Genomic DNA, 25063 nt, shown 5'->3' with positions numbered 1-25063 from the left:
TTACCCCAAGAGCGCAGCGACGTCTCATCCAAGAGGTCAAAAAAACCCCACAACAACATCCAAAGAACTGCAGGCTTCACTTGCCTCAGTTAAGGTCAGTGTTCATGATTCCACCAGAAGAAAGAGACTGGGCAAAAATGGCCTGCATGGCAGTGTTCCAAGACAAACACTACTACTGAGCAAAAAGAACATAAAGGCTCGTCTCAGTTTTGCCAGAAAACATCTTGATGATCCCCAAGACTTTTGGAAAAATACTCTGTGGACTGACGAGACAAAAGTTGAACTTTTTGGAAGGTGTGTGACCCATTACATCTGGCTTAAAAGTAACGCAGCATTTCAGAAAAGGAACATCATACCAACAGTAAAATATGGTGGTGGTAGTGTGATGGTCTGGGGCTGTTTTGCTGCTTCAGGACCTGGAAGACTTGCTGTGGTAAATGGAACCATGAATTCTGCTGTCTACCAAAAAATCCTGAAGGAGAATGTCCAGCCATCTGTTCGTGACCTCAAGCTAAAGCGCACTTGGGTTCTGCAGCAGGACAATGATCCAAAACACACCAGCAAGTCCACCTCTGAATAGCTTAAGAAAAACAAAATGAAGACTTTGGAGTGGCCTAGTCAAAGTCCTGACCTGAATCCGATTGAGATGTTGTGGCATGACCTTAAAAAAGCGGTTAAGGCTCGAACACCCTCCAATGTGGTTGAATTACAACAATTCTGCAAAGATGAGTGGGCCAAAATTCCTCCACAGCGCTGTAAATGACTCATTGGCCGTTATCGCAAACGTTTGATTGCAGTTGTTGCTGCTAAGGGTGGCCCAACCAGTTATTAGGTTTAGTTGGCAATCACTTTTTCACACAGGGCCATGTAGGTTTGGATTTTTTTCCCCTTAATAATAAAAACCTTCATTTAAAAACTGCATTTTGTGTTTACTTGTGTTATCTTTGTCTAATATTTCAATTTGTTTGATGATCTGAAACATTTCAGTGTGACAAACATGCAAAAAAATAAGAAATCAGGAAGGGGGCAAACGCTTTTTCACACCACTGTTTGTTTTAGGACAATAAATATGGCTTTGGCGTTTAAGAAATGCTTTGTTGAGAAACTTACATTTAAAGTTATTAACTGAAGTTCAGGGGGGATAACAACGACAAGTCAATCACACACTAGCTGTTTGAGGAAATTAGCTATATACACATGTATCAAGCACAAGTTCTTTGCATTTATTTCAAGCAACCCTCCTCTACCCACATCTTCTCGGTTTCCTCTCTGAATGGGGGATAGTTATGTACTAACCAACTAGGTTAAGCCAGACTTATCCCACCTAGGATCTCAAACATCCTCTAATTAAATTTTTGGATGTTGTTGTCCCCAGTGAAATTAATGTTAACATTCTGCACTGTAAGTCACCCTGGACAAGGGAATCAGACTAGCAAATAATAAACAATAATATAAACTAGGTCACACTGTTTCTACGTGCTTTGCTCTTTTTACACCATATTTTATAGCTCCTACTCCTAAAACAGGTGTTTTACCATTTTCAATAGATCAATAACATTTCTTGATTATACTTTAATTGCACTTCTAGAAAAGAATGAAAAAGTCATATATAATATTAAAGCATGCAGCTGTGACCTATCATACCAAAACAATACAAAAACTAAAAGAAAGGCCTTTTTGTGGATAAGCAGTGGATAAACAGTTTCTGTTGATTTTGTGGCCTTGTTTTAAGTGATTGTTGTGATCTTGTGTCTTAAAGATCTGACCAAACAACAAGTTTAAAAACAAAGAAAAATGTTTTTAATTGCAACAGACAGCTTTACAAATGAGTAAAAAAAACATACCATGTAGCTGACATATACATATTTTTCATAGAAAGCATTTATTAACTTCATCTGTCATACATTACCAACATCAGACTTTCAGAGTTCACAGAGAATTTCACGGTAAGATTAAAATTGATGGTTTCTTCGGGGAGGCCCATTGGGAGGATACATCAAATTCCTTCAAACATCTTACTGGCAAAGCGCAATCACTTCTCTGCTCTGTACCAAGACCTAAAAAAGGCAGATGACACCATTTCTTCATTCAGTGGGAAACGATGGAAAAGTGAAGGGGTGTGGTCGATAAGCTATTAAACTTAAAAACACATTCAAAGATAATTTCTCCTCCAAAGATGTACGTTAAGTAGCAAGTAAATCCTGTCTGAAAATAAATATCCTAAATATTATTTATATTTATATTTGAAACTGTCAATTATTAAACCAACAAGTTTTCTCAGTAGGCAATTCATGGTTTATCGATATTCACTGTGGTGAAAGGAGTCAGTGGATTGTTATTGCCTTCCCGAAAAAGAAATACCAAGGGCTAACATGGTTCTTTTCTTATACTTCTACTGCTTGCACTTCACTAATCTCTGTCTCTTCTACGTGTATTTCCACCTGCTCCTGCTCCTCAGGGACCTCTGTGTCCTGCACAGTCTGTTCCAGGTAGTGCTGTACAGCACTGCCAGAGATCTGTTCCACTTTGAACTGCAGCTGCTGTCCCGGGTCTGGCTCGCTTCCCCGCGGCTCCTCGGGGGCTACAGTCACTTCCTCAGCCTCTTCGCCGTGCCGGAGGTCGACCCCTGCTTCGACCTTCCCCTGCTCGCCCTCGACGGTCTCCACCTGCACTGCCTCCACGACGTGGCCGGCCTCCATCTGCTCCGGCTCCACCTGCACCTCCTCCAGCAGGGCCTCGGAGGCCCCCGGCTCGGCGATCACCACCTCCGTCACCACCTTCTCGTGAATGGCGTGGAAGTCACGCAGGTGGACGCGCATGTCGTTCGGCTGGGTGAACCAGACGTCACACAGCGTGCAGTGGTTGGGCTTCTCCCCGGTGTGGATCACCAGGTGGTCCTTGAACTGCTCCCAGCTGTTGAACACACTGCTGCACACCTGGAAGAGAGGAGACATGAGAGTAAGGCTGGAAGGAGATGACCAGACCGTTACTGTTGATGGATGACGTTGGACGTTTTCTTGGCTGTCTGCTGCTAACAGAAATGTATTTCAATGCAATTCCCTTACGGGGATGAACTTGGGAGAAGAGGCAAACTAGAACCTTCTGTTCTGTGTTTACTTGCCTAGATTTCATGTTAGACCAAGATTTACTCCGACTAAGATTTACAATGGAATCATTGCAGGAAATATGCTCTACAAAAGCCTATGAAAAGCTGCAGTACAGTTCTAAGGAAGAATAATATTGCATTAAACATTTACTTTGCCATTTTTCAAAACCTCCATTACAAGAAACTCAAAACGGCAGTTAGCAATTAATATAAGGGCACTGGGGAAAAATACTTCCCACCGACAGCTACATTTTCTTGTCAATATTCTGCAGTTTATAATACCACTTCCAACAACTTTGTGCAGCAGAAATGTGTTTAACTGAGTAGGAGAATGAGATTTTCCAATGATTTTACTGTGACAGTTTAATTCACAGCAGGGCCATCAGCTGTTTATTAAACTGTTAAATATTTGAAATGATACAAGTATTTCAAAACAAAGCCAATAACCTTGTGTTCTCAAATACATTTTAAAAACATTTTTTCCCAAAATATGTGTATTTTATTTAAGTCTCTATCAGCCGATTTAACTATTATTAATTAAGTTTTAAAACAATTCTGTAAGCAATACTATATTCTGATCTTTATTTCAGTTTATTTTATGTACCTTGTCTTTGTGTAATGTGCCCTGTAGCAATTAAGTGCTTAAAATATATACATGTAAATTGCAGTTTTTAAATGCATATTATTATAGTTTCCATATTTTTACATTGAAGTACTTTATATGAAGTCTTGCCTACTTTTTAGAAATATATACAGTATATGTGTGCACAAAATATCATAATAAATTACTAACTTTTTATATTTGTTTCATTCAAAAGGGAAAACCAATGTGAAACAAAAGAAACAGAAACTATACCAGACTGGAGTTTCCATTATATCACAGAGAGATAATCTTATCCTCCACAGTGCCACCAATTACTGTGGCCTGCCGATCCACGAAAGACGTATTGCTCTCATACAAGGAGAGACAGTGGTACCAACACAATCTGATGTTTCACATCCATAGCAGTGACACGCTAATAGTTTTCTAGTGAGAAGCAAAAATGAAAGTAATCAGGAAGAATGAAATAAACACTAAAAGGAAGCAAACCTATTCAGATGTCAACTTATTTTAGTCCTTTTCTGGCATATTGGCAACCTTATCGCTTCCCAATATAGCTCCATTTTATTTACTTTATCATACATCATATGAACACTGAAAAGAAACCAAGGGAATTTAAAATGCAATGTAGTGAATGCAGTGTCATGTATCCAAAACTCTTAGCACCATCCATCCAGCTATGGGCAAGTGCACAAGTGTTTGGTGGCTGCAGACTTAAATGTTTTAAAAAAATATGTTTTTGACAATAAGTACCTGGCATTCGTAGAGCTTCTTTCGTCCTTTTTTTGCACCAACACCATTTTGACAGGCAGCCATATGGCACTTTAATGTACTATTCCTGGCAAAACGTTCATGGCAGTCTGGACATTCAAATGGTTTTTCACCTAGAAAACACAGTTATGGCATAATTGTCAGTGGTGTACTCTGTTCAACCTAGAAAAGAACAACATGAAACATTTTGTCATTTGCCCATCAAGAAGACAAATTCTTTGAGGCATGCCCATGAAATGCAGCAGTCTTATCACAATAAGTGACAACTAAGCCGGACACAATTCCAAACTACAAATCCTCTTCCAAATTTCAGCAGCACGTCTATGAATCAACTTGAAGGAAACTAATTAGAACACTCCATATTCTCCTGATATAAACACCTAGAACATTAACAGGGTTTTATCTCTGCCAGAGACTTCAGATAACTGCATCAAACAAAAGTATAAATCTTAAAATGATTTAATCTGGTGTTCAAATTCAAATATCAGCTCAGACTTCATCAGTGAACGAAACCCAAATTTTAAAATCTTTGTTTTTCTGCTCTGCAAAAACTATTAAAAACATTCCGAAGCCCCCCTGAAAACGTTCATTTGCACTGAAGCTCAAGCATGTACTGCTACTGTTGAAAGCCAGGCGACTTGAATTATACTTTCTTCAGCGAACTCCTCTCATCTCCAGCAGCAAGAGAAGCCGGTCTCACCTGTGTGTTTCCTCAGATGTTCCTTGAAATGGCCGAAGTGGTCGAACTGCTTCTCGCAGTACTCGCAGACGTGCATCTTCTTCTGGGGCCGCTGGCGGCGGGACTGTTCGGCCTCGAAGTGGTTGCAGTTAAGGTGCTGCTTCAGGGCGCTTTCGCGGGTGTAGGTCTTGTTGCAGTGCGGGCACACGAAAGGCTTGTCCGAGTGGACCTTCATGTGCTGCTTCAGGTGGTAGAAGAGCTTGAAGGAGCGGTCGCACTTGTCGCACCGGAAGAGGTTGTTGAGGTGGGAGATCTGCACTTCCACCACTTCTATGTTCTCCAGAGATTTAGGGGTAGGTGCATCTTCTTGTGCGACGACTTCGACGTCTTTTTTCACTATATGGAGCGTCTGCTCTCCTTGCTGGTATTTGCTGGTAATGTCAGCCAGCAGGGCTAGTGCAGAATCATCAGAGGAGGCCTGGGAACCCTTGACACCTTTTCCCATGTCCACCACTTCCTCTATGCCCCCTTCCTCCAGTTCGATGGTGCTGCCAGCAAACTCCACTTCGATTTCCACTGGCTCGGTCTCCACGGAGGGCAGAGTCTCTGTGATGACATTCGAAGTCTCCGCTATCTTCCTCTTTTTGGCCTTATTCCTACTCGCTGACTCCTGCACCTCGGTGTATGGAGGGCTGCTGTTTGTCCTTGGAAGTACAGATAACAGTCATTAAAAAAAAAATCTTGGTAAGCACACCGATGTCTTTGAAATCTTTAAATTGACAGCTGCAAAATGTGCTGTTATTTATAAAGACAATTTACAATGAGAACACCGTGAATCCCGAGATATCTTATTGGTTCAGATTGCTGAATGCTAACTAAGGTTAATCCTAAACATTCAAGGATTACAAGGAATCCCGTCATGCTGATAAATGTAATTCTGAGTGCTGCTGTCCACTGTGCTTTATGTATTCCCTCAATATCATGCTCAGCAGAATGCAATTATGCTCATTTGGATTGTAATTCATATACACAAAGTTATAAATTAATCTGGGATTTTGTAAAAAAGTCCGGTCACCGGTACTTCCGCCTGAGAATTAACTGAGGGACTGAAAAAGAGTATCACAAAAATATCTCTTCATCATCACCTTAACTGCTTTGAGACTAAGAGGTGGCAGACAGATTTGCTTTTAGTACAGTAATCCCCTGCTAACTATGCATTTATCAAATAAACATTTCAGTACCCATATATACTTGCTTGTCTACAGCGACCCATTGTACTTAATTATACACAAACTGATCTATATAATATATATGTCCTCTCATTACCTCTTGGAAAAATTACTTTCTGTTCAAGGTCTATTCCACAAATTATTCTATCCTGCTTTTTTATGACATAATCTTTGCACAAATAATGTAGGACACTACAAGGGTAAAAAACTCTGATGTGCTGAATTTGCATTTTCTAATTTGCATTCTCAAGACTTAGGCTATAACATTAAAAAGTTCATATTGTATGGAGAGGTAGCACTTTTATGGTCAAAATTCCAATTTGTTTTAAAGTTTTCTTCATCTTTAGCAAAACAGCTTTTGAAAATGTGGTAGAAGGTTCCCATGACTTATACTGTTTTCACTTTAATCAGTCTTAAAAGTAAAAAGGAGAACCTCTGTTCCACTTTTTAACATAGTACATTTTTCTTGCACTAATTTGTGTGCTTTATTTACACACAAGGAACCCGACCAATCTTCCTTTATCTTCTTTTGCTTATAACACTTCTACTGAGCTACATCCCTCTGGGTTGCAGTCAACACAATCTAGCATCCTTCTGTTATACTTTCTTCCAATTACTGAAGCCATAATTTACAGTGGTTGTCTTGTCATTTCGACCATATCTGAGTCATGGAAAAAAATATGGAAAACAGAATAATCTATCACCTACCACACTATATTCTGTTCAAGGGAGCATCTCAGCCAGTTCTGACTAAAACATCAAAAATTCCCAATTAAATCCTTATTTTGTGAATATGCTTTAAATTGAATTGTTTTTAGCTTTCAGGTATTGAATGTGACGGGTACAGTATGTGAAATATTAGAAAGTCCGGAAAGTCTTCTCTGGTATGTTTCTTCCGAACTTTCCTCTTATTTGGTCCCTATGTCCTTGTCAATCTGAGCAGCCAACAGGACTTGAGTTTCCCGAATATAGAATCAAATTTTGGGCAACTGCTGAAAAGTTATGAATTGATGAGTGATGATTCATCATAGAGATCATAAGTTTTACTAGAGTTCATAACATTTATTGTATATGTAAGTATATAATATTATTATTAATGCTTAAGTGAGCTGTTCATTCTCCTTATGTATTGTTTCCTAGACAGTGGGCATTTTGAAATTGTTTCACACCTTTCATCATCACTGCAGGATTGATAGTCACATTACAACCCATGCCCTCTACGGAAATCAGCTTCTCAAACATCTTGAAGTTCAGGAGAGGAAAATCCTTCAATATTCACAGTCTTAGTGACCAGCTGAGCTTTCTCCAGAGGCTCACCCATCAAGTATATATCTATGAGCTCACTGACAACGACCAAACCATTGAGGTTTACGTTGACTTATATGTTATGAAATCATATTATTTTTAGATACCCAGTCATTCTTCACTTGTTCTTCCCACTCTGAATTTTAACTCATTGAAACAAGTTGCTGTCTGTAGTCAGAGCTCATAAAATCTAGAAAAAAAGAATGCTGCAGTCGCAGAATGCAGAACTGGGTTGCATTAATGCTCACACTGTGAGAAAAGTCCCCAAAATAAGATCCTACGTTGAAAACCTTGAAAGAAGATGTTTTCATAAACATTCCAGATTGATTACATTCTCTGCAACCCACATGTGTGAATTATTCTGAAGTAATTTTAATTAGATGGTTTACTTCAGGAAAACATACAGTAAAGCACAGTTGGCTACGGTGATTTGTCTGTTATTTTAAAAACAAAATGGTTGCTCTAGTGATACAACATCTTATAATTACCAATTACCAATAATAATCAGAGACTGGTCAGAAATGCTAAATATGCTGAGCTCCAGAAAAAATGTGAAACCATGGAACGTCTATTTTCTTAAATATTTAAAAAATCTCATTCCATGATATGTCAGGACAAAGTGGAGTATGAATACCAACAGTGCATTAGAAACATACTGCCAAAAACTATTAAAAAAACTGTTTAGTCCAAAACCAGTATGTAATACACAGAGATCGATTACAAATTGTAACCACAGATATAATACAAAAACATTCTGAGATCTCCATGGAGAAAAGTAAAAATAAACTACTTTGCATTAGCTAACACACTGTCTGGCAGATATTTTAGCCATCTGGCTTTTGAATTCAAAACTTAACTTACTACTGAGAAAAAAAATAATTCTGGCTTCCTTACTTTAACATGCAGATGGCACTATGAAAGAATACAGGGGACTTTTTCTAACTGCGGATTAATAAGTGCCTCTGACACCACCTTTTACAATTTCCACCTTTTCTCTCACCTGTCTGAAGTGTCTAGCTGTGCCTCATTCAATCGTCTCCATGTATAGAGTTGTTAAATCTGACCAAATGATCCTCATAGCTTTGAGATGCATTTACTTTCAATTCAGAATGGTATCCAGTACAGCTTTTTTAATGACCTTGTCTGCCACAGCACATTATGAGTAAGCAGGTCACTAATATAGTACCATATTTTATACTGATAGTTACTGACATATTTTCATATGGATCACGGAAAAGTGGCTGAAATCCACTATGCTATTTCACACTGTTCTAATAACTAGATTCAGGACAGTTTCAATTTTACATTTCCAGTATTGTTTCAAGGATAGGTCAACAGAAGGTGTTGAGTTGCTGGAAAGAAAAAAGCCACAAACAATAAAAGAAGAATACAAAAAAACATCTTTGCACGAATTGTGTTTATTTGAAATGTGATCACGTCTGGGTCCTGCCCCAGATACTTATTTAAGCAGTATTACTCTTGCAGTACATAGGATTTAGTTATGTCTGTGATCTGAATTTTTTAAAGACCTCAGTGGAATAAAATTTTCAAGAACAAAACCCTTTAGCTCCAAGCTTCAAAGCCACCAACGTTTGGAATTCGGAGAGTATAGTTTCTCATACCTGCTGTTAAGAGCTTTGATTGCTTCTTGCATTTGTAGGTATTCAGCTGCTTTCCACACATCATTGACCTCTTCATGTCCATTCACCGCAAGTTTCGCAGTGTAGGTGAATTCAATCAAGTGGCGGAAGGCCAAGTTACTAACTCCTGTAAGAGGACACGACGGTAAATTATTTAACGTCAATTGCCAGTGCTCCTGTGCACTTAATTCTCGGCGACTCAAAAGGAGGATTTATTTCCACTTCATTAATAATGGTCTGAAGGGCTGGAATACCAACAGGCTTGTGTTATTGTACTATATAGCCACATTATATTTAATATATTTTGATCTTTAAAATCAAACTTGGAATGAGGAAGTGTTTTAAAAATATATGGTCAATCTAGACCAAATTATTATGTAACCCTATGCAATTACAGTGTTACACTTAAAAAGCAGAACTTCTATCCCAGTATTTCACTGAAGAGCTGAAGTTTACATTAAAGTGTTTTAATGATACTTATTATATATTATACAACTGAAAACCCTGCAGAATAAGGGGTTTCAGCCACATTACAGAAATCATTACCCATGGGAGAGCCTTCTGTATTTCCACCTTTTCAACATCTGTTGATTGCTCTCCATGGGTGACAAGGCGATATGATATAGAAAATATAAGTTTAGCTTTCCAAATTATTCCTTTACCATGCAAGGATTCAAATAAAAATGATGAACCTGAAATGGACTTTCCCAAATGTAAGCAAATGAATGAGGAAAATGTAATTAGAACGAAACACAAAACATCAAGGTATTTTTTAAATACAAATGAAGTGCACAACATAAATGGAAGTAGTTCAGGTGGGTAGCTGCATCAGCATGCGTAGGCTGCAAAGGAACAAGTAATAGGTTTAGGTGTCACCTGAAGAAGGCTCCACGGCCAAAATGTTGTGTTCTCTTTCTTCTTTTTTTCAGCATGGAATAAACCTATTACTTGTTCCTTTGCAATATAAATGGAATGTCATGTTAACTGAACTGGTCAAGTAGCAATTGCGATAGAAAGTTACAGTACTTTACAAGTTTGTGGGGTTTTTTATGAATGACCTAAGAAATACCCACCTTCAATTTCCACTAAAGGCTCCATCTTGAAATCCTGGAAGAATTTGTAGAAGAACTGACTGCAGGCAGCAAGCACAGCTTTATGGGCCCTGAACTGATGTCCTGCAGATGGAGGAGAAACACAGAAGAAACAAGGAATATCATTACCTTTCATTATGTTAAAAAGAGAGACAAACTTCAAATGTAAAAAAACATCAAATCGGAATAAGTAAGCTGTAATGCTGTAAACTATACATTTCCTATTGATAATAATTCCTTATACTTATATAGAGCAGTTCTTTTCTGGACACTCCACTCAAAGCGCTTTAAGGTAATGGGGACTCCCCTCCACTGCCACCTGGATGTGCAATGTGCAGCCCCACCTGGATGATGTGATGGCAGCCACAGTACGCCAGAACGCACACCACACACCACACAACTTTCAGTGGGGGGGAACAGAGCGATAAAGCCAAATCTTAGATGGGGATTATCAGGAGGCTATGTTTGGTAAAGGCTGGGGGAACTTTGACCAGGACACCGCAGTTAACACCCATACTCTATTAGAGAAACGCCCTGGGATTTTTAATGAACAAGGAGAGTTAGTACTTTGATTCTACATCTCATCAGAAGAACAGTGCCTTTTTTACAGTATAGTGTTCCTATCACTTTAATGAGGCATTAGGACCCACATAGATCGTAGGATGACAATGAGAACAATATTAGTAAATTACTTAAATAGCTCATTGAAAGAAGGCTGGCATGCTCAGTGAAACAAACCATTTATAAGTGGAAAGTATAAGCAGAAAATGCCAGAGGAGAATGTGCATATAAGTACTTACTAGTGGGAGAAAAGGACAATACTCCTCCCAGAGATCATTTTTGCTTCAATTTCTATCTCATTCGCGTAATTTGACAGATCTATTATTTATAAGTTTCACTTTAACAAAATCTGCAATGAAGAAAAATAATTTCAACAGAATCACACAACGAAGACCACTGCTCTTGTGAGACCTCACGTCAGTACTGGAATGGGATGTGACAATTCCGAGGATGGTCTTGGCATCACACTGGATCCCTCCCTCTCCTGCCCTCTGTCCTCACCCTTCGGAATCGGCCTTTGTCTCACAAACTATTCTACACAACCTCGAGCGGGGGGGGGGGCACTACCCTGGACGACCACAAGCATCACTTCCTCCTGGCTGACCTCCCTGCTTCTACTGGTATTCCCTCTCCCATTCGACAGTTTCGCACTCTCCGCTAGCTCCTTCTCCCGGTTTCTGTCCACATCAGGGTTCTCATTCCAGCTTATTGCCAGGCTCCTGCCTCCAGTATCTCATCTCTTGCTATAAGCCCTTTCATCCTCTTTGGTCCTCCACAGCTAACTATGGAAGCCAAGTCTTTCCCTTGCAGTTCCTTTCACCTTTCGCCCTCTGGTGGTGGGACTAGCCACTTGCAGTTATCAGGAATGCACCCTTAGTGAGATCTCAATACTTAACCATTCAGATTCCACTTGTAATAATAATGTAATAATAATGTTTCTTTATTAGCCCTATACAATTTCTTGCATTAGGAATGCGTCTTTTCGCATACCCCAGCTTTTCTCCATGGAGACACAGAGACAGGGAGAGAAGCTTGGGGTCAGAGCGCAGGGTCTGCCATTGTACGGCGCCCCTGGAGCAGTTAGGGTTAAGGGCCTTGCTCAGGGGCCCAACGGAGTAGGATTCCTCTGCCGGCCGTGGGATTTGAACCGGCAACCTTCCAGTCACTATACAGTAATATACTAATACACTATACAGGCGCAGATCCTTAGCTACAGAGCCACCGCTCCGCCCTATATCCACTGTTATAGTATATCCACTGTATATCCACTGTTGTGCTTCAGCCTCAACACACAGTAACTATATTGTCCAATTTCACTTGTTATACTTTATTTACTGTATAGTTCCCTCCATTCCATGAAATATAGTTCTGCGTTCCTACTTATTCTCCTGAACAGAATTCCTCTAATTCAACCTCAAATAAAAATGGGTCACAGTGAAGTGGGGAAAAATAGTTTTAAACTTTTCACCCTCCAGGAATCACCCAGAAGCATTCAGCAGGCATTCTTGTGGCCTGAAGTCAACAGATTTCTGAGGCTAAGCAAGGCTGTAGCTGGTCAACACAGTGGTGGAAGGAAAGAAACAGGGCTGCTAGTGTAAGTGATGGTGCACCAGCAGGTGGCGCTCTTCTTCGTGCACCAGGTGGTATCCAGGGATGCTGTATGTCAGATGAGGCCAAGATCCTATGGAATAGCTCTCAAGAGTAGGGGGTATTAACCCCATAGTCCTGGCTAAATTTCACAACTGGATTAACACAATCTGACCTCCATACATTAACCCCTAAATCAAATGAAGAAATGTTTTTTTTTCCCCTGATCAGCTGTGCAGTGGGATAGCTAAAAATGTACAAAAGGAATATTGCTTGAATAAATAAAAATTTCTTTCAGCAGTACAACAGTCCAAGAACTATCAATAATATTCTTATAATAATATCATACTATCAATAGTATCATCCAGGTGGATGCTGCACATTGGTGGTGGTGGAGGGGAGTCCCCATTACCTATAAAGCGCTTTGAGTGACGTGTCCAGAAAAGCGCTATATAAGTGTAAGCAATTATAATTATAATTATAATAAACACAGGACACTAATAAGAAATTACTAGACCAGGTATGTCACCTACACATTTGCTGTGGTAGGCCAGATTGGATTTAAATGTACATCTATTAGGCTATACATACTGAAATACTATGTACAAACTTTACATTGTATTATTTATGTTTTGCATTTTATGTTTATTTTTACAACAAAATGCTTTCCTTTAAAATACAACTAGCAGTCTTTGCATCTTCATTAGAAGTCAGTTCAGCAAAATCTTCTCACTTCACTTTAAGTACGTATTTTTTTTAGCATTATTAACTGTAGAAATTAAAGTATCATTGCCGTGATGATTGCAAACTACCTAAATCTGTGTTCTGTGGAAAACAGCTTTATTGGGACATCTTGTTTAATAACTAATGAAAATAAAGGAGCAACCACATACACTCACGCCTGTTATATCAACATTTGATTTAGGCAAATTGTACTGCAAGGAAACAAGTATTTGAATTCCTGAGTTTTCTTGGGTGATCCCACTTGCTTAGCAATATTTATTTAATCGTTGAACATCCTCCTTAGTTTTAACATCACGTGGGCAAAACATGTTGCTAGAGGTTCAGCCTGATATTCAGAAAAGCAAAGCATTACCTTCAATGTAGCAGCACTGTACACACGCTCTTGCATATTTACATATGATAACAGATGAGGGGGGAGAGGTGTTTGGATTGATCAAATTAGTCACAACTACTGAAGGTCCTGAGACCAGCTTGCTATGCAAACATATGAAAGAGTGAATTAGATTTAAAAAGATTTCGATAAAACTCAAGACCCGACTTAGCTAGAGGAGACTACCTATGAAAATGATGTAGGTGTTTATGTTGAGACATCATCAACATCAAAGGATGATTTATTTAAATTGTATAATGCTCTTGTAAGGCCTCATTTACATTAAAGTGTACAATTTGAATTGCCTAGGAATAGAAAACAGAAGACATTTCTTTGGCCTATGGGTTATGGGAGTGTGGATCAAGCTGCCCAGCCATTTTGTAGAAACTCTGACTTTTCTCAAGAAACAGCTGGATGAGATCCGTGGAGCAATTACCTATTAACTATTAAATAGACTAGATGAGCCGAATTAAATCCTCTCATTTGTAACCAGTATGCTCTTATGGAGGAAGTTAAAGGTTGATTCCCTGCTGAAAAGAGAAGAAAGGAAACACAACGTTTCAACAGATCTCTTCACAGTGACCTGTTCCAAGATAAGGCTTTCTAACCACCTCCTATTCCTTTACAGATGTCAGTGTTACAATATCATTCTTAAAGGCTTTCACCTGAAATTTAACACTTTTTCCTTTGACTATGACACCACCCAGAGTAACAGAGACTTCTACAACAATTTTCTCAGAAACTAAAGCCGACACCCGAAGAAGGCTCCACAGCCGAAACGTTGTGTTTCCTTTCTTCTCTTTTCAGCATGGAATAAACCTTTAACTTGTGCCTTTGCAGCCTACGCATGCTGACGCAGCTCCCTACTTGTTCTTATGGAGGCTGATCTGGAATCAAGTCAGAGGAGAGCAATAAGGGTAACCTAAAAGGATTGCATTCAAAATTTTAAAAAGGAACTGATAAAACCAAAAATGAAATAAAGAACCAGAGGACAAAACTCTAAACTGAGGGGAAATGCATTTCAGACTGACACCGCCTCTTCCCACAAAGGGTTGTGGGAGTTTGGAAGAAGCTACACAGCCACATTGTTGGAGCTGATACACCAGCTTCTTTCAAGAAACAGCAGGGGACTATGCTTAGATCATTCAATTACTATAACCAAACAACTTAGATTGGCCGAACATTGTCCTCCTGTATGTAAACTTTGTTATCTTATTTCCTCCTGACTAGGAATTCTGGCCTTCATTTCCTGCTGACAACAGAGATACCACCTTTTCTTCCCTTTAATTTACAGTGTTAACTTATGGAAATACACATGTTCACAATAAACCCTCTGTTCCCCATTAAAAGACAGAGAGGATTTCCACATACAGCACCTTGGACCTACTTTCTTTAAAGGTTCATGAAACTCAGGATCACCCTTGAGGAATTTCATAAAATGCTACCTGAAGTCTACTTCAAATTGAGGTATAGGGTAACAGTTGCATTGGTTGCTCAGTGAGCAGGCCTACGAAATTAAAATTGTGAACAAATCAGATGCAAAAGAACGTTCACATAAAGGTCAAGTACACTGCATACCATCCACAATCAGGGTGATGTCAGTGAACTGGTCCAGTTGCCGCTGTTCATTGAGCCTGTCCAGCATAACCTTGTAGTGATCTGGAAATTCACTCCCATACTCTACCACCTCTTCTTCAGACATGATTGAGTACTCTCCCTGGAGAGAAAACAAAATAAATTAGAAATGGCACTTCTCTCGCTAATGTTAGCAGTGTCCCGGTTTCCATTTATCGGAAACCGGTCCCAGCGAACTACTGAAAGAGTGTAGAAGATAGAACAGTATGCAGTCTCGATATGGTCGGAACAAAAGGTGCATCGATTAAATCAATGTCTGCACGCTATATGTACTGCCACAGTGTTGCACAATGGGGCTGTGGCTAGCATATCTGCCTCGCAGCTCTAGGGCCCTGGGTTCTGTTCCTAGAGTGCTATCTGCGTGGAGTTTGTATGTGCTCTTCGCAGTTGCATATCTTTTCTCCTACAGTCCAAAGACATACTGGTAGGTAAAGTGGCTTCTGGGACAATTGACCCTGTGGTGAATGTGTGTGTCTGTGTGCCTCCTGCAATGCAATGGCGTCCCATCCAGGGTGTAACCTGCCCTGCCCCCTCTGCTTGCCAAGATAGTCTCTGGGATCCCCCACGACCCTGTATTGTATAAAGCAGCTAGAAAACAGATAGATGGATTTTATCTATTGTCATATATGTTGCCTATATGGGCAGCAAGAGGAGACCTCAGTTATTTTGAAAAAGGTTGTTGAGGTGCATTTTGCAGGCGCTTCAGTGACCCTGAAAGCTCAACCTGCTGATGTTTCACAAGCAGCAGTGTCTAAGGTGATGTCAGCATGGAGCTCTGAGGGAAAGACATCAGCAAAGTGCACCAGCGGCCAGAAGCACACACTCCAGGATTGTGGATCCTGGCGCGAGCAGCCATTTTCAGCAAAACCACTCAACCCAAATCTCCACAGAGTGGGAAACCACAGTCAAGTTGGACAGCACAAACTGCTCATCACAGTTGGCCATTCACATTTGCAAATCCAGTGGTGCAAAGAGCACAAGCAAGGGCCGTGGAGAGAGCTGATATGACGAGGTGAATCATTCTTCACTATGTTCGCAACAAATGGACAAGTGCACATTTGGTGCCAATCTAAAGATCTGTACAGATCTTGGCTCGAGTGATTCTGTAATGCTGTAAGATGAACTCTCCTAGCATGATTTTGGTCCACTCATTCCCTTAGGGGGCAAGGTCAATACTTATCTCTGCTTAACGGCAGCTTAATGCTTGAATGTAGCAGCACTGTGAAGTTCACTGGTTTACAATATTTATATATAATAACGAACAAGGGGTGTTGAAATGTAAAAAAAAATGATTTATCAAATTAATCAAAACTAGGTCCTGAAATCAGCTTGCTATGCAAGCCTATGAAGCAGCAATCGAAATTCTAAAAATTGAAGATATAGCAATTCAAAGCTGGGCAAACACCTGGCTCTGACAAGTGATTTTACCTGTGGCAAGTAGTACAAACAAACCATGAATACAAACTAGGAAACACTTAGCTGGAGGAGACGATGATGGTTTAGTCGTTAATGTCGTCACGTCACATGATTTACATCTAGACAAAGTTCACAATTTAAATAATAATGTTTGATTAAAACTGTATAATGCACTCGTAAGGTTTCATTTAGAGTAAAGTGTATAATTTTCATCACTAAGTTATAGAATACAACGTTTACATTATCTGGGAAAATAGGTTGCGTTTTTAAAGTATAATGCCCCACAGTAAGATAAGGCCCTTGTCGCACTCTAATTGCTGTAGCTGTAAGGTTTATAGAATAAATTATTTTGTGCTGGTGGGCTCAAAATCCTGGACTGAGCTTATTCGTGTTTTTATTAAAGCAGTTTCTTTAACGTGCTACGTAACAGCTGAGTTTCCCCATCCAATTCCCCCATTTAATGTATAACTCCAGGATTCAGCATATCGCTCTCGTGGAAAGAAAAGACATATTTTGAGAAAATAAGACTCCTTACAGTGCCAGATGTATTTGATATATTTTTAGAGAAACAGCGGTAACTTGTACATTATATATTGTTGTGCACAAACCGTACACGAATCCCGTGATAAAACTGAAAGCGAGATATTTGCAACTTCTCTGAAGGTTATTTGTACCAACGTAAGATATGTCCCGTCACCTAAAATCGTTGCATAATATTTTCACCACATATTATCAGTAAAACACCCACATGCAGAAATCCGCATTTAAAGAAATCTTGCACTCGCAGGAATGGAAAACGTAACTTTGAAGACGGCTTCAACACCGGCTCGTCCACAAGTTCAAACACATCTGATCAAGCGCACAGTCAATCAAACTATCATCCAACCACAATTGCCAAACCAGGAGGAACCGCGGCCAGTCTGCCTCACATTGTCCAATCACAGTGTTCAGAGGTGTCGCGAATGTACAAAAACGACCAATCGGAGCGTGAGTGGGCGGTTCACACACTGCAGAGCTTCAGCGAGGACTTGGAGCGGAAGGCCCTTTACCGTTCTCCAGAACAGTGAATTAAAAACACTGATAACACTAAATGGAGTAAAGTATTATTATCTGAATAAGACCAGCGCGTATCAATATCGGAATCTTTACACGTTACTGGAGATCGAAGGGTAATAAGCGGTAACATTACGCTATATTTGCATTGTAGGCCTGTTGACGAGCTCACTGTTTGTTGTTTGACCACCTACATTACGTCATCAAATCGCGCATTAAAAATCTTCTTTTTAACGGGCATATTGTCACATAAACCGGTCTCACTTGAGTTCACTCACATAACAGATCGGTAGGCTCACCTCTCGTTAGGTTCCAGTGCTTTTCGCAAATGTTTTTGGTGCTAATTCTCCCCCAGCACTCCCTCTGCCTCTTCCCTGCCGAGCCACAGAAAAAGGGCGGTCGCTTCTCTGTAGGGCCTCGGCTTCCCAGGAGCCTTAGCGAAACAGAGGAGAGAGGGAGCTGATTGGTGTTGCTGGGCAACCGCAGCTCAGCCTTGCTTCAGCTGTCAACTATACTGTACAGCATTATTGCAGCATTTTTAAAAGCTACAGTTTTCAAGCTTCAGCTGATACATGCTTCAAAAACACTGGCAGATACCGGTAGAATTCAGAGGTTATTAACCGAAAAAGTTAAATGAAACTTTTCAGAGACATCTTGAAATTATTGGACTACTTCACAAGTAGTCTAATACATTTGTGTACATTTTGAAAAATGTTCCTTTTCTGACTAAAAAAGCATAAACTCTTAAACTGTCAATTTTAAAGATAGGACATTTAGTTTGTGGTTACACTAGCTGCTAAGAACAGCTAATGGTGTGATTCTTATCCCATTTCTTAATAAGATATATTGCCTATATATTTTGGGTTTTAGTAACTGTCTTACTTTTACTTTATTGTTGCAACTAACAATGGTTTAGAATAAATTCTAAAGTTTACAGAACCATTTGTCTGCTTTTCTGGAGGAAAATGCTTCCATACAGTAGTTACTGTATTGGGTGGTGTTCAGCATGACAATACCCCAAGACAGGTAGCCAGTGCAACTAAGTAATTTATAAAGAGAAAAAATTGAACATCTTAATCATTTTCAAAGATTAATCTCAGTAATAATGAAAATCTTAAAAGCATGATTTAATTACAGAAAGCAATGTAAAAGCTTGCAAGGTGAAATGCAGCAGCCAGGCTAGCAAAATATAACATATTATATACTGAACATCAAAAGTTACTTGTCACCTTTTTCTGTGCTGTATGTATTGTTTAGAAAAATAAAAGTAGACATCTGGATATTGATTAAAGGCATTTGGTGTCATTTAACATGAGTGACTTTGACTTGCATCAGCGCTAAAAACACAAACAGAAAGTTGATGGGGCGAAGCTGATTAGGTGATTTGACTTGTTGAACGACAAGCCTAGTCAAAATCAGAAGAACACAGAAAGGAACCAGTCTGCCCTGCTTATCAAGGAAACAACGCCTTAATGCTATCAGTAGGTTGGAGCAGTACCTCAGCAGGACTCACCAGCAGTGCATTCAAGTCCTCTAGCAATGAATCAAGGAGTTGTGTGATCACCCTGACTGTCCTGACAGACCTCAGACATTCTGGATGATGGCTAAATATTATGCACAACCAACCAATTGACATGGAAGTCAAAATGTGATGGCTGATGGCAACCCTACTGCAAAGCACAATGTGAATAAAGTCCACAAACCTCAGTTGCTGCACTCTCTGTGGCTTCATCCTAACGTGACAACATTGCAGGAGATGTTCTTATCTTGCTCATGGAACACAGGCTTTTTGGGAGTTGAGATATAGATGGTTATGCCATGGATGCCACAAATGCTAGACATAAGCTCCAGTGAAAGGAAGTTTGTAAGACAGTTTACAAAAGAGAGGTTCTTCTAGTCCATTTGATAGTAACTAATTGAGGATATCATCCATTTTTTCTTGAATGAAGCCAGGGTATCGACCTGGATAATAGCTGAGTATTTCGTTCCCAGAACTCCCTTGTGAGTTGAACTGGGGATGATGTCTGGCATTTAGGGCTCAGAGAGCAGTGAACAGGTACGGTACATGCTTGTCTAAGCTTTACGAGAGGACAAGAAAATGTACACAAGAAAATATCTGAGACCTGATGCAAAGCATGCATTACAGATATGTATCCAACATATAATAGCCTGTAACTTTCACAGTGGATGATGACAAATTTTGAATTTTACTCTTGTCGTGTCTGTTCATGAAAAAGAATTGCATATGATACAAAAAATGTTATCATTTTCCTGATTGCAGCTTTGTGAATGTGTTGCTTTTGTGAATGATGTTTCTTTTCATGTTCATTATATCTAGACTATAGCTCTTGGCTGCTAGGTTAATGGTGATGGCATGTGACATTTTTATTTTAAATCCCTTCATTTCTGTCATATTCTGATTTATTCTGGCTACATAATATATATTAACTGGTCACTGGCCCACATTTTTTTTATTCCTAGTTCCTGTACTTCACATTGTTTTTACTTAACTTGTTATTAAAAATAACAGATAAATCTTTTTATTCTCTGGGCTACTGTTTAATCATTCCTTGTTGAACGTACCACTACTTAATTTATTGGATTTAAACAGTCATTTTCATCCCAAAGAATCTGAAAACTGTACTTATAGGAGGCAGCTTCATCCACCATTAACAATTAGTTAAGCAGTTCAGTTAAGGTGGAACTTCAGATTGTACAGAGAGTGAAGTAACAACCCAGCTCTCTTGATCTTATGAAAGTGCCATAGGACCTTTAGTCACCAAATCAGCAGGACCTTAGTGACAGTGTTGTACAGTATGTTAGTGTTGTGTTTTACTTTGCTTAGAATGCTGAATAATCATCCATCATAGTTAAACATTTCTAGTCAGGATTATTCATTTGGAAGGACAAAGGAGAGAGCTCTATCATCTTTGTTCAGATACTGATCCATGTCAATAGTTTTTCACCTTTCAAGGTCTAGCTTAACCCCATATGCACTAGTTATTCTAAAAGTGGAATTGAAGAGAAAACAAGACAACAACATTATTTGTTTTCCGAAATAAACAATATACTGTAAATGATTCCTAATCAACTTGGGTGGGGAATTGTTTATTTGTTTCTGTTAATGTGTGGAATGACATCAAATGATACGACAAAACAATCATAAATCCTGGAGGAAAGTAATTTAGTGCCACCTGCAGATGAATTATCTGACATCTTGGAACTACTGACTGTAAACTCAAGGACCATGACAAAAATGTTACAAAATGCATTCCTTTATTTGTAAACCAAAGCTTCCAAATAGGTATACAAATTATACAGATATCAGGAGTCTGCATTTAACATTGTAAAGAAGGGGAGCAAACCCAGCTGTTCATTAAGAGCCTTATGTGTTATAATCACACTTAGAAGGATATGTGTTTGAGGTGAATCACCATTCAGAACCATCTCCTGACGTGATATACAGTAATTTACAGTGATTGTTCCGTGTTCTAATATGTATTGAAGAGCTTTATAAAATAATAGAAATAATACTTTTACATTATTTCTAATGCAGTATTACCTTCCATGATCAGCTCAAGGTATTTTTGCAGTAAAAAATAAACAAAAAAGACATACAGTATAGAAAGAGTAATATAATAAATGATAAAGAAGCTAAAGCTAGAGTTTAAAACATGACTTTAAGATAGGATTTGAAAGTGCTGACATCATTCCACAGCCCTGTAGAAACAGAACAGAAAGCAGTCTCTTGGTGTTTATAGCCTCGCTTTGAGAACTAATAAGAGGCCAGAGTCCAAAGAGCACACTTGCTGTTCAAGTGCATAGGGAGATAACAGTTCATTGATACAGTCAGGAACCTCAGTCTTAAAGGTGAGCAACAGTATTTTGACTTTCATTCTGAAATCCACAGAAGAGGTGAATTCCAAGGAAGATAAAAAAGCTGATTTATGCAAATGAATTTTAGTTTGATTTATGAGCTGTATAGCTGAGGTATGAACATGCCTCAGCATGTTAAGAACACATTTTTAGACACTATTAATGCAAGGCTTGTATCAAAGAGGACACCACGATTCGATCGTTAAGATTAGTAAGTGGACTTAATACAGGACCACCGATAGTAAACTAAGATTGGAACATTTGTAGATGTAGAACATTTGTATATTTTCTATCAGGAAGACAGAATTTAAACAACATAACAAAACAGTTCCCATAATAATAGAAAACCCAATCTATTCAGCAACATGGCATGATCAACAGTATCAAAGGCTGCACCATGGTCAAGTAGGATAAAACTATAGTCAGCAATTCAAAGGTGCTCATTAATAATCCTTAAAGCTGTTTCTAAAGTCCGCATTGATCTGAATCCAGATTGAAATGGCACATTACGTTTGGATTCAGATAATTGAGCTTGTAACTGAACAAACCTATTGTAGAATTTTGTTTCAAACATGGTAAGTTATATACTGGATGAAAATTATGAGAAAGGCTGGAGACTGGCTTCTTAACAGAAAGATAAGCACTGCTGTTTAAGAACAGAGGGAACAATTCCATATTCTAAAGATTCATTGAGGATATGTGTGACACCTGGAATCCAAAGAACACTGGCTGGGTTTCATTCTAGTGATCATTAAGTGCAAAAATAGATACTCCATGAGAGTCTACAAGGTACAATGCACTAAACTTGAGAATACATATTTTGTCTTCTATAATAATTACAACGAGATACAATCAGAATCAAGATGTTATCAAGTTTAGATCCAAGAACCTCAGAATAATTTCAGTAGACTGTAGACTCTTCAAGATTGCTATTCTTAATTGTAAGACATTTATTTTAGAAATGAAAGTTCTAGCTTTACAAAAAACTGGCTTCAGACTTATCGGTTGGATTTCAAACCGCAGTTGTTTTTTTTCCCCTTACTTATTATGACTTTTTATGATAAAGTTAAAACGGTTTTCTGTGGATTTAGCTTTAGTAAAGGTTTTGTTGTTCTTTGTCAAAGTAGTTGTCTCGGGTTACAGATTAACACACCTATGTCACATGTATCAGCTGATTCCTGTGGTAAACACTTTGACAAAGTGCTTTTTACTTATCTCTGCAGTTCTAAAAATAAAACACAGATACTGCAGAAGAATTAACATTTTTCTTTGCCAGGCAATGTAATTTTCAGTTAAAAGGCTTTTATTACAATATTCTGTCCCGATGTATATGTTTATACAAACACTAGGGTTTAAGGCATCCAAAGACTGAGGATTTCTCTGTTGCTCTCCAAGTTAACACAAAAAGGTATAACTGTATATCGAGCAAAAATGAAGATTTATCCAACAAACCCAGCTTTACTTCAGCAGCCCTAAATAAGTTCAGATGGAAATATTTATTATGAACATAATGGTTTGTCTCCCAGCAATCAAAGTGGTTTAACTTGATTTCGGTGCAAATATTATTTGGCCCTGTAAGTGCCTTCAGTTAGATATTGAATTTCAAACCATGCCTCATAGTATAAGATATATCATGCCAACCATAAAGAACAAGGAGCTGTTGAAACAAGTCAGGGATAAATTGTTTGGTACAGAAACACAGATAAGTAAAAGAGTACAAGAAACAGAAGAGTTTGTCCTACAAGGCAATTATACAACACAAGAGTACGAGTGGCAGAATTATGTTATGGGGATGTTAATCATCAGCAGGGAGTGAGACACTTGCTAGGTGTTAGGGTTGAGGGAAAAATGGATGTTACTAAGTACAGATGAATCCAAAAGGAAAATCGGCTTAAGTAAAGGATCTAAAATTGGGTTGAAAATTCACATTTTAAAAGAACAATGACACAAAGCACAAGGTCAAAGTCACACTGACAAGATTAATAAGTAGAGAGTGAATGTGAAAATCCTAACCTGAACCCAACAGAAAAGTGGTGGAAAGCCTAGAAGATAGTAGTCAACCATCAACCAGCTTGTGTGACCTGTAGCAGTTTTGTGGGGAATAACAGGCCAGAAAATCCATCAAATGTCTATATCTGAAAAGACTCATGGCAGTAATTGCTGCCGCAATACTTTCTTCCAAGTACTGATATTTATGTGGCAGAAAACTTAAGCAATCAGTAAGTTTTAATTTGTATATTTTCTGTAAATGGTTTGCCGATACAGTGTTGAAGAAAAAAAAATAATTTGAAAAAAGCTTGTGAACATTATTTGCAATGTGTCACAATAGAACACTATGGGTAAAAGGTAAATATTTTTTGGCACTGTATGTACTATATACAAAATAATACAACTTACACAATAATTGTCATTTACAAACAGGTAGAAACTCATACTATGTAAGTACAAAAAGATGATTTATTAAATGAGATCCAAGGCACAGATAATAAGCCATCATATTGCTACAAACAAAAACGTTTCTATGAGAGCAGAGTGCAGGAATGCAGTCTGTTTTTCAGGGGTCATCTGAAAAAGAACAGCTTATTAAATGATAGGATGGGTGAAATGGGAGAGAGACTGAATAACAGTCAGAAAGAGCAAAGGCCATAAAGGAGATAAGCATAACAGAGAGGACCAGAATGATCATCTCAGGATGAGAGAATAGATTTGAAAACGATGTAATCAAGAGAGGATTATGGGAAATCAAAGCACAGGAAATCAGTCCCCAAAACAATGGAAGGCTGAATGCAACATAATAGCCAGAAGAGTCAATAAGGGAGACCACAAACAAAGGGACGTTCAGAACATAAACAGCACAAGAGAAACAAATAACTTTAATTTTTTTAACACAAATGTATGGGATACATTCCAGTAATAAGCACATATATTATATTACTTCAATTTAAAGTTTATTTCAATTTCAATTTAGGCTTATTGAGTGTCTGAGTAGTATGGAAATGACCAAACAGTATATTAAGATTAAGTTTTTAGTATCTAAGTGTTTAATGAATAACAAAAGAACAGGTAAATATTTGATCGTGTCCCACTAAAGAACGAAAACGGCCTGGTTTCAATCAGTATCTGTGAAAGACTTTGCTCAGAGAATTGAGTCTGATCTTCAACAATCAGCAGACTACTCCACTGAAACTAGGGAACCGGTAAGTTAAAGGACAGGTCATGCACTGCATGGCCAAAGTTTTACCAGGCCATACAAGAACATCTGTATGATATATCTATGTAATTTATTGAGACTACAGTCATTAGATTATGAGAAATTCAAGGAAGCAACAACCCACGTGTCGGCAGAATGACTGAAATTTGCCATCTGGTTGGAAATTGTTTGCATGCTCAGAGGCCGTT

The 25063-nt window shown here is 38.6% G+C and overlaps 1 protein-coding gene across 4 annotated transcripts; it reads right to left on the bottom strand.

The window, feature by feature from the left end:
• Positions 1 to 1777: 1777 nt before the first annotated feature.
• znf131 (zinc finger protein 131) lies at positions 1778 to 18181 on the bottom strand. Of its 4 annotated transcripts, XM_069187211.1 has the most exons (8): positions 18088 to 18181; positions 15263 to 15401; positions 10405 to 10506; positions 9314 to 9458; positions 5179 to 5861; positions 4461 to 4591; positions 2667 to 2936; positions 1778 to 2057 (listed from the first exon to the last, which is right to left on the bottom strand). In XM_069187211.1, the coding sequence occupies exons 2-8, from the start codon at positions 15384 to 15386 to the stop codon at positions 2016 to 2018; spliced, it is 1497 nt and encodes a 498-aa protein (XP_069043312.1). In that variant the 5' UTR covers positions 15387 to 15401; positions 18088 to 18181; the 3' UTR covers positions 1778 to 2015. The 4 variants fall into 4 exon arrangements, with proteins under 4 accessions (XP_069043312.1, XP_069043309.1, XP_069043310.1 ...); XM_069187208.1 differs by having other exon boundaries at positions 1778 to 2936; XM_069187209.1 differs by lacking the exon at positions 15263 to 15401 and having other exon boundaries at positions 1778 to 2936.
• Positions 18182 to 25063: the final 6882 nt, after the last annotated feature.

Source organism: Lepisosteus oculatus, chromosome 3 (genome assembly GCF_040954835.1).
Source record: "Lepisosteus oculatus isolate fLepOcu1 chromosome 3, fLepOcu1.hap2, whole genome shotgun sequence".
Classification (NCBI taxonomy): domain Eukaryota; kingdom Metazoa; phylum Chordata; class Actinopteri; order Semionotiformes; family Lepisosteidae; genus Lepisosteus; species Lepisosteus oculatus.
This window is presented reverse-complemented; position numbering and strand designations above follow the sequence as displayed.

What these genes read in the sequence shown, in the direction of transcription:
- znf131 (XM_069187208.1), bottom strand. Translation starts at nt 15,386, where the DNA reads ATGTCTGAAGAAGAGGTGGTAGAGTATGGGAGTGAATTTCCAGATCAC. An exon ending in CATCACCCTGATTGTGGATG is followed by an intron (nt 10,507 to 15,262) that starts GTATGCAGTGTA and finishes CTCCATCTGCAG; the next exon opens with GACATCAGTTCAGGGCCCAT. An exon ending in GCCTTTAGTGGAAATTGAAG is followed by an intron (nt 9,459 to 10,404) that starts GTGGGTATTTCT and finishes GTCCTCTTACAG; the next exon opens with GAGTTAGTAACTTGGCCTTC.